This window comes from Talpa europaea (genome assembly GCF_964194135.1).
Source record: "Talpa europaea genome assembly, chromosome: 3".
Taxonomy (NCBI): Eukaryota; Metazoa; Chordata; class Mammalia; order Eulipotyphla; family Talpidae; genus Talpa; species Talpa europaea.
The window spans coordinates 5,245,321-5,262,893 of record NC_140069.1 but is presented as its reverse complement, the minus strand read 5'-3'; the positions used below and the strand labels follow the sequence as shown (position 1 = coordinate 5,262,893).

Below are 17,573 nucleotides of genomic sequence, written 5' to 3'. Positions count from 1 at the left end.
GCCTTTAAAACAATTACTGGAAGCACACAGAGGCCCAGCAGCACTCGACTCGGGCCCATGGGAATACAGGTGGCAACCGTCAGGCTAACACAAGTGTCTCTGATTCTAGCTCAGAGTCGGTCAGGATTCCAGAGCTCCCTGACCACAGAAGCCACGCAGCCATCACAAGGTCCTGGCACAGGACACTGGCCACGCGAGGGCCTGGCCACAGTCTACTGAGCAGATGGAAGACCCAAGAATGCATTGAGTGTGTTATTTCAGTGAGGGAGAAAGAAGAGCTGCCCACACGCACATGAATACAGACACACACGTGCCAACATGGGCACACACAAGCAGGTGCATGTGGTATATACACGCATGTCCCCATCATGCCCCCGAAAACCCGAACACTGGTTCTCCCTGGGGAAATGGAAATATGGCTCATCACATTTTCCCTTTTGGAGTTATTGATGCTTTTCCAATTTCCTTCCTTCCTCTTGAATTATTTTGATTTAAAAGATCATTTTTTTTTTAAATGCAAAGAACTCACAGCAAATCGAGTGAGGATGTAGGCGCCTGCTCCGGTCCCCATGCCAATAATGCTTTTCAGTCTAGAAGCAAAAATAAGACTCCATGTCACAGAGGCCCGAGCGAGGGGAGCCCAGCAGCACTCTCAAAGCCCCCCCACCCCTACCATGTCTCCGAGGAGCCGTTGTCTCCCAACATGGCCCAGCCACGCGAGGGTGGGGCGAGCCAGGGTGGGAACATGCTGTGGTGATGCCCCTGAGGAAGGAGGACCCGCATTGTGCTTTATGGCTTGACAAAGACAGTGACCTTGGGGAGCCGCACCCCCTTCCCTGCCTCCCTCCCGATGCCCCAGGCTCTGACAGACCCACCACCGGTTTCGGGAAACCCCATCAGGGCTCTGCTCCTTCCTGCTCTTAATCTTTTGTTTGGCTTCTAACGCTTGGAATGAAAATAAATTGGGCTAGAACTCTGAGGTATTATCATCACATGGAAGGTTCGAGTAGGAAGAAAATGAGGACTGGAGAAATAGGGGTCTGGAGAGAGCAGTGGAGGGGTCAGGAGATCCCTGGCAGAAAGTTCCATTGGGAAGAGAAAGCAAGGAATGCGGAGGTCAGGGGAGGGGGGATCCGAGGGGAGGGCCAGGTGTCATCAGGGAACGTGTGCACGCAGGGCAAGCCCCCGCGACAAGGGGCAGCCGGATAAGGAGGCGGAGTGAAGACAGTGCTCCCACGGGTGACCCGCTGCTTTCTTCCCCATCTTTAATTCAACTACATGTCAGCGGTCAGGCCGGTCAAGGCCAAAAGAGAGGCAGGGGCTAGGAGCACCCTCTTTGCGGGCCGGTGCGGGAGGGGACCCCTGTCTTACCCAAACTGCTGAAGGACGCCGGGCAGCATCATGGCCAGCTGGTCCATGGAGGGGTACATGTACCTTGGGAGAAAGTGGGAGACGAGAGGCTGTTAGTACCGGCTGGGGCCCTGGTGGGCACGGAGCATGCAAACAGGAATGCGCTGGAAGGGCAGGGCGGGCGGGGACAACCCCCTGGCCCAATTGCCCTCCGCCCCACACCCAGAAGTCTGCTCCCCTGGGCAAGGCCAAGCTCCACGCCCTGAAGCTCCTCCTTGCACCCTGCAAAGTGACCTGTTACCACATCCGCTAGTCCCAGGCCCGGCCCAAGCTTCCGACGAGCAGTGTAAGCTCATCTGATCCTTCCAACAACTTTACGAGGTTGCTATGATGTTCCCCAGGATGAAGATCATGAATGTCACCGAGGCTGAACGGTGAGAGGCCAGCACGTCTCACGCGGCTCTGGGGATTTCCTGGCCCCTGCTCTCACTCACCATCCTGAGCTCCCTGGCGGCTCGTCCATGAAGAGCTCCTGCCTCTAGGGAGTCCCTCCCACTTACCTCCTCGCCCCCAGAGATGCTCTGGAAGGGCCGGGGTGGCCCGCCCTGATCAGGTGGGCCCGTGGGTGCACTCAGCTTTGGAAGACGGGTACCCAAAGGGTTAAGCCTGGCCCACGGGAAGTACTTCCTCTGTTTCCCCTCAGTTTTCTAGCTCTCTCTTTTAACTCTTTGGTTCTTGGCAAGGTCTCTTCCTACAAGGCTGAGGAGCAGGTGTGGGGCCAGAGGCAGGGGCACCGGGAACGGGGAGTTTAATGGGGACAGAGCTTCAGCCGAAGACGAGAGAGTCGTCTGGGGGTGACGGCGGGAGGGCTGCTCAGGCGTGACTGTTCTCAGAGCCACCGAGCCGCACACTCAGAAACTGGGCCATGGAATCACCTGGCCTCATGGCCAAGGTCAAGCATAAAAACGGTTAAAACTGTGAATTTTGTTGTACAGATCTTCCTCAATTTACAACGGGGCCATGCCCTGATAACCCCCTCCTAGAGGGGAAACGTGGCCAGCCTCAGACGCTGGCTCGTGAGTGTCCACCCGGGAAGAGCAGAGTCTCCACTGCCCGCTGCAAAGTCAAAAACCCGAAGCCAGCCATTGCAAGTCCGGGACCCTCTGTACATATTTTACTGCAAAACGTCAGAAGCCGCCTGCTCCGGCCCCCGCCTGCTCCCGCCCCCCGCCGTGCTCTCCTGACTCCGCTTACCCCGCAGGGAAGGAGGCAGCGCCGTCCTGCTGGCCAGGGGCGTCCACGTGGCAGACGGCAAAGTGCTGGGTGATCTCCTGCATGTCCTCCGAGTTGAAGAGCGGGTTGTAGCAGGTCTTGTCTGGAGAACAGGCGGGAGAGAGGCGAGGGAGAACGTGAGGAGGGGATAAGCAGGCCGTCCCAGGCGCGAGGGCTTCATTTTCTTTGTCTCGCTCCCAGTCACTAGGAGGGAACGGACTTACAAGAAAGAAGGGCTTTCTCCCCTGCCTGCTTTCTTCGGTGATAAAAGACAAGAATAAATATGGGGCAAAGCGGTGGGTGTGAAGTGGAGATGGTCAGGGAGCTACTGAATATGCTGGTGGATGACCTTAAGCTTCCAGTGGGCGCTGGGGGGCTCCCAGCGCGGCTCCTGCTTCTTCCCCATGATGCCCCGGTTGGGGTAGGGACTGCTCCACAGAGCCTCTCTCTCTGGGCCTCCTGTATCTCTCGCCAGTATCTCCCAGGGATACTGGTTAGGACACAGATGATTTTTAAACAAGGATAAGCACAGCAGATCAAGCACAGACCCTCTCACTAGTTCTGGGGCACTGGATGAGTCTCTTAAATGCTACGTTCTAAGGCAAAGAGGGCCAACTGGCACCACCCATTACTTCGTTCTTCTTAGGCCCCCAGCTGGACTACATTTCCCTTGTGATTAGACATGGCCAACAGCATGCAATGCACACCATTTCCTCCTGACACTCAGTCCTTGAAAGTCTCTCTCTTTTCTGGCATCTGCCTGCCTGAAGAGCCGGCAGAAGCCTGAGGCTCCAGCGGATGAGGAGCCACAGAAGGAAGGATCCTGGGTCCCTGAATCACCGCGTGGAAGGTGTTCCACAGAATGCCCACTAAATTGTTACGTGAGTGAGAAGCCAAGGTATATTGGGTGAAGTTGAAGAGGCACTGGGGCTTCTCATTAAAGCAGTTAGCCTATTATAAGTAATAATGAGTCTCCCCAAAATGGGGGGCATCGCCCCCAGCTGTAATTCCATGTCCTGTCAGAGGTAAGTGAAGTAAGATGAGGTAGACTGATGGGCTGGTATCCCGGTGTGGTATAGGATGGTATCAGGGAGGCACAAGGGGAAGCAATGAGATGACCGAGAAATGAGAGTGAAGAATAATAATAGTTTTCAGTGACTGACATCATCCCCGGCCACCGGAGGAGGGTCCCACATGGCGCGCAGACCTCTCCTGCCGCCCGCTGCTCCCCTCAGCAGTGTACCTCGGTCCTTCTGCCTGCTCTGCTCCCTGCTCTGGCTCTAGCGAATTCTCTCACCCTCCCGTGCTTCTGACTGTACCCAGTGCTTGTATAAATAAAATAAAAAATAAATAAATAATAAAAAAAATAAATCTTTAAAAAAAAAAAGATCACAGATCTCATGACACCAGGAAGACCTCAGTGCTTTCTGAATCATCACAGAACCATTCTCTTCTGTCCCATGTAATTTTAACATTCAGTAGCTTGTATTCCATTCCCGTCTCTGAAAAATGGGGAACCCACATTTGGTTTCACTTCCTAGCAATCTTAAGATTACGTTGGTCTATAAACACTCTGGGCTGCATTATTCAGATGAGCCAAAAAGCTGAGACCATCCACACGTTCCCCCCGCTGGAGAATGGAAAAGGCAAATGTGGCATGTCCATCCCCGAGTGTCTTTCAGCAAGAGAGAATGAAGGACCACCACTGCGACAACATGGATGACCTTGGAAATATTATGCAAGAAGACAGTCACAAAGACTGCACTTGTGTGACTCCATTCATACAAAATGTTCAAAACAGACAGCCTCTCAGAGACAGGAAGTAATTGCCCGGGGCTGGGCTGTGGGGGGTTGTGGGTGATAGATCCAGGGACCAGGATTTCTTCCCAGAATAATAAAAATGTTCTAAGATGAATTGAACTGACAGTTGCACAATTGTGTGGAAATGGTGAAAACCACTGTACATATTAAGTAAAAGAACGGTCACGTGCAGGCATGAGGGGCTCTCTGAGCTGCCAGAACCTCCGGGCACACAGACAATTCCGTGCCCAGTGCATTCCAGTTTCTTCCATTCTGTGGTAACAGTTCTTCCCAGAACAGTTCCAGGAAAACACAGCAAAAGAAACCGACTCCCTGGCTGTCTTCTTCCACCCCAGGGGGAACAGGCTCCTCAGAAAACATGATTCCTGGTAACTTACGGTTCATGCCAATGTCGTGGTAGGTGAGGATGACAGGCCGATTTCCCTTGGGGGTACCACACAGCGTGACGTGGAGGGTACCATGTAGAGTCTCGATGTCCTGCTCCTGCAGAGAGAAGACACATTGGGGGGGGGGGTGTCAGGTGGGGCTTGACTGCTGACTTTAGAGGGGCTCTGTCTGCACAGAGGTTGCTCCCTGCACATTTGGCACTGGTATACGAGGGTGCCTTCCAGAAGCAGAGAAAGATAGGGAAGGAGAACTTTTGGGGGAGGCAGAAGAGAGAGTCCTGGTTCAGATGGTGACATTAACTGCACAAAACATGCCAGCCTCAGTCTGCAGCCCCCTCTGCACAGGACCTAATTGTCCCCATCTGGAGAGCTGAGGTCATACAGGAAAGAATTTCCCTGATCCCACCTCATCTGACCTGTAGCTACACACCTGCAATGCACACCTGGTAGTTTGGGGCTGCCCAGAATTCACGTGATGCTTCTAAGAAGAGCCCCTCATTTTCCTTGGGAACCCCATCCGACTCTCCCCCTTGGTCTTAATAGGTCTGCGAACACTGATTCCTGACCCAGGTTTGAGAGGTCAAGGCCAGTTTGCGGACTGGTATATGGAAGGCCCATAAGTTAGGTAGGCTCTTGGGGAGGTAGATTGGACTTGCTCTAGCAATGCTGAAAGGGTCAGATCTACAGCAATCATATTTTTACCAAGAGGCAAGGACCAGTCTGAAAATTGAGCCAGTTCAGTGATGGTAAGAAGAAAAAGGAGGTTTTGGTGTTGGCATCCACCATCTTGGATTTTCAGTCACGCAGGACAACACATTCCAAGTCCCTGTAAGCCATCTTGAGTGGACCAGAGGAATCCTAAATGAAGACACATCCCTTTCCCAAACGCCCTCCCTTCCCAGAGGACCAGGTCTGTCTTCCCCTGGTCGAGATCAGCTCTCCGGCCCGTATCCTCAAGTGGCCTCACCCAGTCAGCCATCCCCACACTCTTTGGTACTAAAACTTGAATTCTTTTTATGTAAGAGCTGCAGACATGTTCCTCTTTCCTCCATCCTCCAGTTTCACCTGGCCTGACTGCAAGCACACCAGCTGCCTCAAAGAGTGAGTCACCTCAAAGACCGATTTGTCACCTGCTATTTTCATCTAAACTACAAGACAGTTGTGGTGGTGAGGCTTTCTCAGTTCTCATTCACCTTCAACCCACACCTGCCTCAGGTGCCCACCTTCCTGCAGGTCACCCCGAGGCTCCAAGGACCGTGTTCTTGGCCTCACATGAACATCTCCCACATCTGGGAGCACTGGCCTCCCCCTGAAGTGCTCCCTTGCCTGGGTGTCCACGCCCCCACCTATGGTGCTGTGTGGGGTGGGTGGGGCTGCCAGGCTGAGACCTTCCAGGATTGGGGGTGTCCTGGCCCCCAGCTGGCAGATGGTGACATTTTGACACAGGGAAACAAAGGCGGCCAGAGTCACACCTAGTACACACCCAGACAGTGGGCCCCGTACTCCCCACACGCTTCCTACTCACTCACACTCTGAGGCTCACACCTCGTAAGGCCGCCTCAGGAGACATTTATTCTCCAGAGAGTAAAGAAGCACCAGAAATGGATCCTAGAACATTCCAGATGCCGCCGAACCTGCCCCCAGAAGCCAGAGTTGTGAACTATAGCACTGACTGATGAATCAGGAGGCAGAAAGGTCAGTGCTCACCACTCATAGATGAGGAGCGATGGGCCGGATCACCCACTCAGGACCCTGTGAAACTGGAGAGCCGATGGAACCCCAGGTCTCATCTGCACTGCGAGACAGTGCTGCCCCCTCCAGGGACGCTGGGAGGCCCAGGGCCTCAGCAGGGAGGACAAGACCCTGAGGAGGGTCTCTTCTGAGGCCAGGGGACATGGCCACACCTGCTTGGGGTCAAACCCCACCTCTGCTGCTTCTTCACTGTCAGAGCCAAGCCACTTCAATGTCATCCAGCACCCATTTACGGAGCAGCTGCTACATGTTAGGTCCCCCAGGACTGCAGGGAGAGGGAAGGATCTCACACAGACACCAGGGCACAGCGAAAAAGGGGACTGGACCCACCAGGGAGCTGCAGGTTGGGCGTGGGAGGGGGACCCGGAGAGCCCCTCACCCTTTGAGGCAATGGCACTCAATCTGAGGAAATTGGCTTCCAAAGAAACACACCCCATTTCTCAGACTGTCCCACCAGCGCAGGGAAGGGCAGCATCTGTGCTTTGAACAGGAGCTGCTCACTTCCCCACCCCCGGTGGAGGGATACGAGGGGCTTCTAGCCCTGGATTCGAACACCCATGAGGCAAACAAGTCTGAGGTTGGGGAGCCCAGAGGCACAGCTCCAGCTGCCACTGTATCTGAAATGGGAACATAATGAGGGTCTCAGGGGGACATGTAGGGCTTGCCACCAGGGGGTGGTGATGGGCACTACGGGGCACAGAGGGAGAGGACCCCTGCCCCACCAGTGCCCAGGCCTACCCCAGCACAGGGGCGCTCCTGAGACACCTGCTTATCACCCCAGCAAAGTGAGCCTCTGCACACAAAGCCCACCACTCTCCCTGGCCCTCTCTTTCCCTCAGTGCTCAACATGTCACTTCTGCTTTCCACAGCAAGCTCTGGAAAAATTCCGATGATGGAGCAAGAGACCGGCCCCCGCTGGGGGCCACAGATCATCTGCTGGGCCCAGGCCTGGCCCTGAAGCCACTGTGCGAACAATGGTCCTTTGTGGGGGCCACATTCTCTATTGTCTCCCCAGCTGACCCACATGGTGGCCTCTAAAAATAGACCAGGCCAGGCCATGTCTGCACCAGCCTGGGGGCACCAGGGTTTAAATCCAAGCACCGCCCTTCCTCAACCGCTCTGACAGCTGGGGCCCCACATGTCACCCCAGTCCCTCAGCTGAGAGGGTGAGCTGTGGCCAGGCACATAGCGCTGGGAGAAACGCAGTTCTTGCTATGGGGATCTAACGTGGTACCTGGGCACCCCCCAGGTGACGGAGATGGGATGTCCTGGTCCTACCAGCACTAGGATGCCCGTGAGAGCCCCCAGGGGTGGGGAAGGGTGACCTGGTCCTACCCCAGTGCCCCGGTTTCCCCAAAGAAAGGACACAAAGGAGCTCAGATCTTTAGAAAAGCCTGGTGCAAGGCACAGCCCCTCGCTGAAGGGAAAGCCTCCTGTCTTGGGGCTCATCAGGGGACGCCCTCTGGTGTCTTGAACCACACATACACACTCCCCTTCACCTTCCAGGCCCATCCTCTGCTCCCCCACACTCACAGTAAGATCTCAGAAGCGCCTGCTCCCAGGGGCTCCATGTAGTCGGGGCATGCACAGGGGAGAGACCCAGCTGCACAAAATTTCCTCCCAGCTCCTCTGGAAGAGCCTAGAAAGGGCTCCTCTCCAGGCGTAAAGGGGATGGCAGTGTGGGGGCAACAATTGTCGTGTCATCCACCACATCTCACTTCCAGCCCAGCCCTGGGCATTGACAAGACGGCTCTTTGCTTTTACCCACTCAGCATCTCCACGGACCTGCTATTCAGAGACCCTGGCACACAACACAGAGACATCTCAGCTGCTCCTCCCATCCTCCCAAACCTCGCACCTGCCCCCAGTCTGCAGGTGTGGGACCAGGTGTGTCAGACTTGGAAAGGCCTCGACACAAATGTCACTCTCAGGGAGTCCCTTCCTGCACCCACTGCAGACATAGTGTGTGGTCCTTGTTCTTTTCTTTGTAGCACCCGCCACCAGACAAATGCATGTTTCACAGGCACCTGCCCAACCCATCTGCCAGTTTGGGAATCGGGGTAGACAGGTCTGCCTCAGAGGAGACACTTGGAGACTTATGCCATCCATGCCGTCTGCAAGCTGGCAGGTGGTGAAAATTGCACCGACCACTAAATATTCCTCCAAGATTTCATCTCTTTGGCTGCCAATCCTGCATGGGAGCTGTGTGAACTGTGGCAGGCCAGGCTGGTTGGCCTCCCAAACGTCTGTCACTCATTTCTTTATGACTATATTCGTCCAACATGCCTGGTGAAATCCCTCCCTCCCCATCTTTCATAGCCAAGGGTGGTCAGCAGATAGTTCTGGCCAGAGATGTCAACAGAACTTGCTGGAACTTTGAGTTTTATTTTAAGGGTCAATCTTGGCCTCTTGACTTTTCCCTTTTGCTCTTCTACCTGGAATATGGATGAGATGCTTGGGGGTTCAGTAGCCATCTTATGCACACGCTCATCATGACAGTGCAAGCAGCTCTGGGACAGGGCGACACTGCCGTCTGCTGCACCAGGCCCCCTGGCAAAATCAGCAAACATTTCCTTGCTCAGGGCACTATTTGTTGAGTGATATGGTACAGGAGCTAAACAGTAAATTTCTCCCAGGACCTGTGGTAATTACTTAACTGTCACTCTGAGGTGTATTCACAGAGGCAGTTACTCTGCAGATGACCTAGTCCAGTCCGAGCAAGCAGAAGTAACCTGAGCTGAGCCCCAAGGCTGGCTGCACTGGGAGACTAAACACAGAGGAGGGGGGCTGCCAGAGGCGAGGGGACTTCCAGTGGAAATTCAGAACTCCAGGTTTTGGGGGGGAAAAGCCTCTTCATACTTCTTTCTGCATGAAGGTCCCTGCAACTAGCCAACTCCTTCATTCTCAACCCCAGCCTCCAAAATCCATGACCTCTTTTGTTTCTTAGGAAACAGGGGAGACAGATTTGCATTTACCCTTCCCACCTCCTTGCCAACTGATTTGCATTCAAGCATCTTTCTTTTCTTAAAACCTGGTGCTGCAGTAACCAGCCTCTGGGCGCAGGGCAGTGACCTGATGGCGTGGAAACATTAATCCTGATGACACACCCACCACGTGCCCTTGGCTAAGTTATCGCCCTTTTCTAAGGTTTCCTCGCCTCAGCTGTAAACTGAGGTTGATAACAAACACATCTGCTCAGGAAGCTGCTCCCAAGACAAAGACTGTGCCCAGACTGGGAAGCGCTTTGCAAATCGCAGTATTTCCCACCATGCCAGAGGCATGCATGGCATCATCTCAGAGATGACCCCAGTGCCAGCCCCAGGGCTTAAATCTACTGGCTGGATAATCCAGGAGAGCTCTGTGACCAGCTGCTGCTGCCTCCCCCCATAATCCACCTGTCCGGCAGCGCTGGGTAAATGAGGGGCGCTTTGGACTCAAAGGGAATGACACACACTGACCTGACCCCTCCCAGTCTAGCCAGCCTTGGTCAAGTCATGGCTGAGGGCGGGAGTTGGGGACTACCCCACACAATAGGTGAAGAAAGCTGGTTCTGGATAGTCAGAGGTAGCATTAAGTGGAGGCTTGTTGAGGCAAGAAAGGCTAACTATGAGAACAGAAGCTGCAGAGAAGGTGCTAGGGGCTATTTCCAGCACCATCTTTATGTAATACACAGCCTCCCCAGCTTCCTGGCTTGCTGTCTGTGCTCACGGTGGGGAGGCGCAGGTACGGCTGTGCCACGGATCTATCCCCGTTGGGTAAGGGACGCAGAAGAATGAAGGATGAATGCTGAGTAATATTCCAGCATTCAAAAAAGATAAACTCATGCCATTTGCAGCAACATGGATGGCGCTGGAAGGGATCATGCTCAGCGAAATAAGCCAGAAAGAAAAAGAAAAACACCGGATGGTCTCACTCATAGCAGGAATCTAGAAAACCTAAACAAGGGACCAGGAAAATGAATAACTATAAGAAAGTGAAAATCAAAATCAACAAACAGCTATGAACCAGAGACACTCTATGGGGGGTGAGGGGGCGGGGAGGGGAGGGATTGGGGTCAAAATAAGGGGGTCGCAATTGTATGGGGAATATAACAATAAAAATTTATAATAAAAAAATAAATAAAATAAAATGCAAAAAAAAAAAAAAAGAATGAAGGATGATGCCTGCCAGAGAGGTACATTTGGGAAGGAACACAATGGTACCTATGTTAAGGACAGCCACACAACAGCGTTGCATGTAGGGACAGCCAGCCCTGTACTGAGCAAATGCTCTAAAGGCAGTCACTTCCCAGAAGGAGCCAGCTCCCAGCTGTAGCCTAGCACCCAGATAGAAGATTCCAGACTGGCTCTTGGGCGGCCAACCTCTGGTTCTCACTCCAGCCTGAGCTGCTGGGACATCTGGAAGACAGGAAGGCCTCAAAAAGGTCAAGGCTGGCCAATGGCCTTCATTTTCCCACCTTCGAGGACGTCGCCATCACGTGAAGAAAAAGGACGTCAGTTACAGGGGCAGGAGACAGGGCCCAGCACAGCCTGGAAACGCTGCAGCACGAAGCTGGAACCACACCAGAGATGGTGAGTCTCCAAAGAACTTGCAGAGAAGTCTCCCTGGGTTGGGGGAGGAGTGGACGGAGGCAACCCTGGCGCGTGGGGCAAAGGCTGGTGTGCCAAGACCAGGCCGTGTCATTTCATGTTCTTGGCACCTGAGGGACGATGATGCCCCCCATGTTTAAAGATTACAAAACTAGGTCCAGGGTGCTCAGGGCACCGGGCTGGCAGAGCTGGATCCGAACCCGCTTCTGTCCACTGCACGGCCTGCGAACGTGGAACAAGGGGATCTTTGCCAGAACAGCCTGACGCCTCAGCTGCACAGGTCAATGGCCCAGCTCCCCACCCCTGGGGGTACCAAGCATGCCCCTCCTCCACCACCAGGAGCACATTCCAGGGGAGCCCGCAGAAGAGGCCGCAAAGTCTCCTTTTGCACTGACCCCAAGGGCAGGGCGAGCGCCCCTGCCATCTGTCACCGGTTCGCTCTGAGTCCCAGGGGCTCGGCTAGGGAGTGAAGCCGGGGAGGGCGCACATGAGAAATGTGGGCTGAGGCTTCCAAGCCGCTGGTCCTGCCCACCTTTTGTCAGAAGCATGAAAACAAGAAGCAACTGTGTGGAAAGAAAGCAATGAGCGAAAGGTCACCGTTTCATTTTCCCCCTCCGGCTGATCTGCTTCTAAGAGAAGGGGGAATGCCCACCCCCTCACCCCAACAGACACCAGGCCTCCCCAGCCCGGCTCCAGAGGGGGAGCCTGGCTCAGCAGACCCTGCCCCTGCTCCTCCAGCCTCCGCCCCCTTCACCCTGACTCCAAGCCCTGTGGGGACAGTAGCTCACTGCCCAGGGGGCCCTGGTGAGCGCACACAGCTCCCCAAGGAAACCAAACCAAGCCAAGCCAGCTAGTAACTGAAGATGCAGGGGGAAGGAACCAGACAGCAAATGCAACAGAGAGGTGCTTTGGGCACAGGAGGTTACTGGCCGGGAGTGAGGCGTGATGGGTAGTGGGCCCACTCCGTGGCCCCTCCCCACTGGTGGCGTGGACGTGGGGTCCAGATGCGGGGGCCAGGTCAGGTTAGGGCATCCACTGCATCTTCGCGTGACACCGGGCAGGCCCCTCAGACCTCCTCTGGGCCTCATCCCTTCAACTATAAAATGAGATGGAATAGCACCTCCCCTCGTGTGTTCTGAGGGTGGATGAGATGACACAGGACAGGAGGTAGCGACGGTTTCTGACATGGTGGGTAAGAGACAGAGCGATGACGACTCCCAGGACTATCACTTATTTAGGAGGCAGATGGGTGACGACGTTTTGGCAAGTTCAACATCTCCAGACGGAGTCTCACCCGCAGGGAGGCGGACAACACTGGCCACCTTGGCAAAGGAAGCCCTGCGACCGCCAGTGGGCCTGCACTGGCTGCCTCCCTGCCCCTCTCCTCACTTTGAAGTGGGCTTCAAGGAAGTTTCTCCACCTAGGGCAGAAGGCATTAGATGCCAGCTCTGACATTCTTGGATTCTACAAACCTCGCCAAAGAAAATAACCCGCAAACCAAAATACTCCCACCCTTCCCGCTCATCAAAGTCGCACACACAACTGCCTCGAGCCTCATGCCAGAGCCCTCCCTGCAGAGCTGGAGCAAACTGCTTCCTTCCCGCAGCCAGCAGCCTGGCTTCAGCCAACTTTCAGGCCTCGCTGGTAACACGGAGCCTGTGATGTCTCAGGAAGACACATTTGCCCTAGAAGACGCAGGAGCCTTGCACACTCTGCTGCCCCTGAGTGGGAGGCAGGGTCCCTACTCTTGCCCGGGTCACATTCCAGGCCCCATCTACCCTTCAGCGTCACCTCCTCCTAAAGCATTCTCGGACCCCTCTACCCGGGGCCACACCCAGCACGTCAGCAGGCGCTACGGCCCCCGAGTCCTGCCCCTTTCCTGCCCTGTGACCTCAGGCAGGTGCCTCACCTCGCTGGCTTCAGGCTCTCCTTGGGACATGGGGGTGGGGAGGCTGTGAGCGTGAGAACAGTGCAAGAGTGTGTTGGGGGTGAACATGCTGAGCTGTTAAGTTCAGAATTGAAGTTCCTGAATCCAGGGATGGAGACTCGTCACGCCCCGGCTGTGTCCCCAGCGCCTAGGGACACAGCACACAGCAGGCAGACAGGCACAGCGGGGGGGTGGGAAACACGCCAAGGGACCCACCTGGCTGGTAGCCGGGTCTCTCTGCACGACCTCGAGCCAGCCAACCCCGCTCCCATATCCCCCCTCCCTCCAAAGACAGTGCCAAGACTGCCATCCCTGCCTGGGGGGGCCAGTCCTGACACAGGACACTTAGGGCGAAAGAGGAGTTAGTTCTTTGGGGGCTGGGGAGAGGACTGGAGGAAGGCGGCGCAGGTCCAGAGTGGCCCAGCAAGTAACCTGCACAGTGCAGGTGGGGCTCAGGCACGCAGGCACACCAGCCTGCACGTGCTGTGCATCGCACCCCTCTTCCCCAGCGAGCTCCAAAGTGCCTGGACTTCCAGTGCTGCCGCCACAGGCCACACACCACTTTGGGGTAACAAGTCCAGGACCGAAGGTTCCAAGGTGCTGACCTGGCCCGCAGCCAAGCTCTCAGGGGGAATGTTTGTTCTTAGAGAAAGTTTCAGAGGTAGCCCCTCACCCTCGGGCCAAACTTGAGCACGGGCAGTGCCAGCAAACCACAGTGCCAGCTGGTTTCAGGTTTCCCAGCAGGGCCTAGCACGTCGGGGCTGCTTCCATTCCCTCCCCTGACCGTCCAGAGCCCACCTAGTGTCGCCCATGTCCCCTGCTTGGGCCGGCGTCTGACCAGGCTGGGCAGGGCTGGTCTCTGTCCCGCCATCGCAGGAGTGACAGCTCCTTCCTCCTCAACCAGAACTCAAGCCAGCTTCTAACCAGGGAGTGTGGGGAGTCAGGTTTCTCCCCGGCCCCCCGCAAGGACTGAACAGTGAGCTACTTCAACCAAGAAGGAAGAAGGAAAGAGAGAGCGCACAGTGGGGGTCGCATCCTCTACTTGCCTGAACATCGAACTCTTGCAGGAGGCCAGTGATAGTCTGCGGAGAGAGGAGAGACATGGTCAGCGCCATGGGGGTACCCGCAGAGAAATAGGGTCTCCCAGTCCCGAGTCAACATCCACCCTCCCTCCCGCCTCTGTGCTGTCCTGCATTTCCCAGCGCGCTGGCTTCTTTATATCTCGAAGAATTTCAGTCTAGCAGAAAAGCAGACACGAGAGTGCAGTCCTCTCTGACTACTGCCTTGGTGAAAAGTGATCTGCAGGTCTGAGCTGGCCGCAGGCTTGAGAGACACAGGACTGCAATTGCCTGGGAACTGGTGTCCCTGTCTCACCCAGTCCTGTACTTTTAAAACTCAAACCTGACCATGTCACTGTCCCTAAATGTCCTCCAGGACTGGCCATCACCTAGATTCAAACCCAACCTCTCATGGGCGAAAGAGAAGGGCAGAGAGCTAGCTCTGAGCATCAATTCCATCTTTTGCCAAAGCTGTCAGGGACAGGACAGGCCCAGGAAGGCCGGAAATGGGTCCTTGTCTCCTGGGGAGCCACGAGTGTGGCTCCGTGAAGGAGATGGGCACATGCTCCGTCAGCATCTCCAAAGACATGTCACTGGCACATTTTCCTCCAGACCCAGAGATGGGTCCAAACAGCCTCTGAAAACTGAGTCCCAATCAGATCCCCTGGACAGAAGACAGCTCAGTGAACAAAATGCAAAAGAGATGAAGTAGAGGGACCCTGTTAGGATAGCAAGGAGCTCAAACAGAGGCCCTGCTGCTGGAGGCCAAAATAACCGCCCTTTCCCCCCCCCCCCCCCCACACACACAGAGCTGCCGTTAAGAACAGCAAGAAGTTAGGCAAATCAGGTGGAAACCAAGGTGACCTATCTGTGTGAATGTGAGGGGGTGTGTGAGTGTGTGCGTGTGTGTGCAACCTGGAAGAAGGGAGTAGGAAAGCCCTACCCCAACCTTCAAACTGTCTCCAGGCCAGTGGCCATCCACATTGTGAAGTGGCCCCAGGGGGCATGCCCACAGCGAGGCCAACAAAAAGCACTGCTGAGCCATCTACAGGACTGGACGGTTTCGCCCATCTCCACCTTGACGGAAAGAGGTCCCAGCAACCTACAGCTGATAACCTCCCAGAGGCTTGTTTCTGAAATAAGATTTTCCAAGAATGCCAGCAGGCTGCCTGAAGTATCTGAACACGGTGTTTGGAAATGCATTTACCTGGAGACCCAGGGGGGCCACTTCTGAGAATTTATCCCAGAACTGCACCTGCACGTGTAAGGAAATGTGTGTGTGTACAAGATTCCACCATGTGCAAGTACCCTGTGTGCTGCTGGACATGGCAAGAGGCTAGAAAGACCCACGTGCCCATATTCAGGGCACTCATCGAAGAAACATAGATGCTTTGCAGCTGGAAGGACAAAAGCCAGTGCCCTACAGTCTGATCTGCAAAGTTCTGCAAGGTGTCACTCAGAGAATAAAGTCAAGGGGAAGATAAGAATATGTCCATGGTTATTTGCATTACCTAAGGGTTCTTGGCATAGACTCAGACTGAGGAGGAGGAAATGGATTGGAAGCAGGTGTGGTGAACAGTACAGCCAGCGAACTGCGGCCCACCACTTGTTAGTGCAAATAAAGTTTTATTGGAACACAACAAGCAGCCACTTGTTAGATGCGGTCTCTGGCTGCCCACACGCTGTAACTGTGAAGTCAAATAGTTGGCACAAAGACTGGAAGAACACAAAGCCTAAGATACTATTCTCTGGACCTTTATAGAAAACATTTGCAGACCCCAAATGCATTCTTCTGCTTTCTTGGGCCTGTGAAATACTATCTAAATGAACCAGGCAATCTCCTTCCCAGCAGAGACCAGATTCTGTATCTGTAAAATGGGACCAGAGAGAGGCCCCCCCTACATTCAAAATGAAGAGGCTGGGAGCACAGGGTGCCCAGCAGCACAGTCCCACGCAGTCTCCAAGGGCTCTTTCAGCAAAGGCAGCTGGCCTGGGTTTGGCTGCAAGCCCCACACTTTGTAATTACAGGACTGAGGACAAATTCACATCCTTGAGACACAGTCTCCTCTTCTGTAAAATGGGGACAAGCCCTCCAAGCACACATCGACCCAACCAGTCTCGTGCTGATGAGCCTGGGAAACCGGGATCTATGGCTGACGCAGGCAGACCCACGCAACATGGTTCATGCATATTAACCATTATTTTGTCAAGCATTCAGTTGACCTTAGAGTCATTCACTTTTGAGCTTGAGGGCAAACATTTTTAGAAGATGTACCTCCCCGGCAATTATGTGCCCAGTGAAATATGGGATGAGAACATAGTTTCAAAATACAGTGTCAACCGTGCAAATGTTAAGGGTTTTGGTCAAAACAACCAGTCCAGGCCGGGATCAGGCCAGCCCAGGCTGGAGGGCAGGGCCCGCTTTTCCCAACAGGGAGCCTTGTTGATGGGAGAGCTTTGACCCTGCGGGTGATGACGGCGGTGAGCATCATCATTCTCCTTCTGCGGGCCAGAGGAGGCTCTAACTGCTCCACAGGAACTGACCCCTTCCATCCTCACCCAGTCCTGGTGTCACTGTTTTAAAGCTGGGGAACTGGAGCATGACGAGGCTGTAGGATCTGAAGGACTCACAGCTGCAAGGCCAGAACTTCGACCCAGGCATGTGGCCTTAACTTCGCAGCTCCGGGACAGACCCCATGGGCAGCGGAGGTCACATGGCATGTTCCAGACCTCCTGGTGTCAGAGGTGGGCAGCTTACAGGGACTCAGTGACCTCGGGTGTAACTATGCACAAACAAGATCAGTGAGGGTGGGCGCGTGACCAGAGAAGGGGCCAGGGCTGTAAGTGCCTGCTGGCTCCTGGTGGCGAGGCTGGGACTCTAGAGGGTCCCTCTCAGGCCTTTGTGTTCCTGGACAGGGGGACCCGCAGCAAGGAGGAAGCACTGGACATGTGCATGTTTGTGCGTGAGAATGTGCAGACCTGTTTCACAGTGTTGCATGTGCGCGCATGTGTGTGCACACATGTGAGCGTGCACGTGATGAGTGTGGCCAGGAGCATGTCCACTCACCTCCCCTTTCTCCACCAGAGGCTTCACCTCGGCGAGGTCCACGTCCTGCAGCTCCCGAGACATGTCCCCACTGTCACCTGCCAGAGGACAAAGCCCAAAGTTCAGCACTTCCTGCTGAGATGTTTCCCAAAGAGGCAGTCCACCCTGCCCAACTCCCAGTCCCTCTTCCCACCTGACAGGTGGCGAGGCCCGCCCTGCCCACAGCCCTCACCCTGGGGCTCAGGAGAGCAGGCTGCCAGAGACAAGAAAGGGACTCATGGACACAGCTGTCTCTTGGTGATAGGGGTGGAGGGACACGTCAAACCAGATCCTCTATCAAGTCCACGCCGATCCACATGCCCCAGAAGGTTC

General features: G+C 54.9%; 1 protein-coding gene across 2 annotated transcripts in view; it reads right to left on the bottom strand.

The window, feature by feature from the left end:
• NDRG1 (N-myc downstream regulated 1) overlaps nt 1-17,285 on the bottom strand; it is a gene marked incomplete at both ends in the record, with an annotated part of 28,834 nt that extends 11,549 nt beyond the window's left edge. For both annotated transcript variants that reach the window (XM_084229135.1, XM_084229136.1), the window contains 6 exons: nt 530-590; nt 1,372-1,434; nt 2,605-2,725; nt 4,821-4,926; nt 14,144-14,179; nt 17,223-17,285. In XM_084229135.1, the coding sequence (XP_084085261.1) occupies nt 530-590; nt 1,372-1,434; nt 2,605-2,725; nt 4,821-4,926; nt 14,144-14,179; nt 17,223-17,285 (450 nt within the window). The remainder of the gene's footprint in view (nt 1-529; nt 591-1,371; nt 1,435-2,604; nt 2,726-4,820; nt 4,927-14,143; nt 14,180-17,222) is intronic.
• Nucleotides 17,286-17,573: the final 288 nt, after the last annotated feature.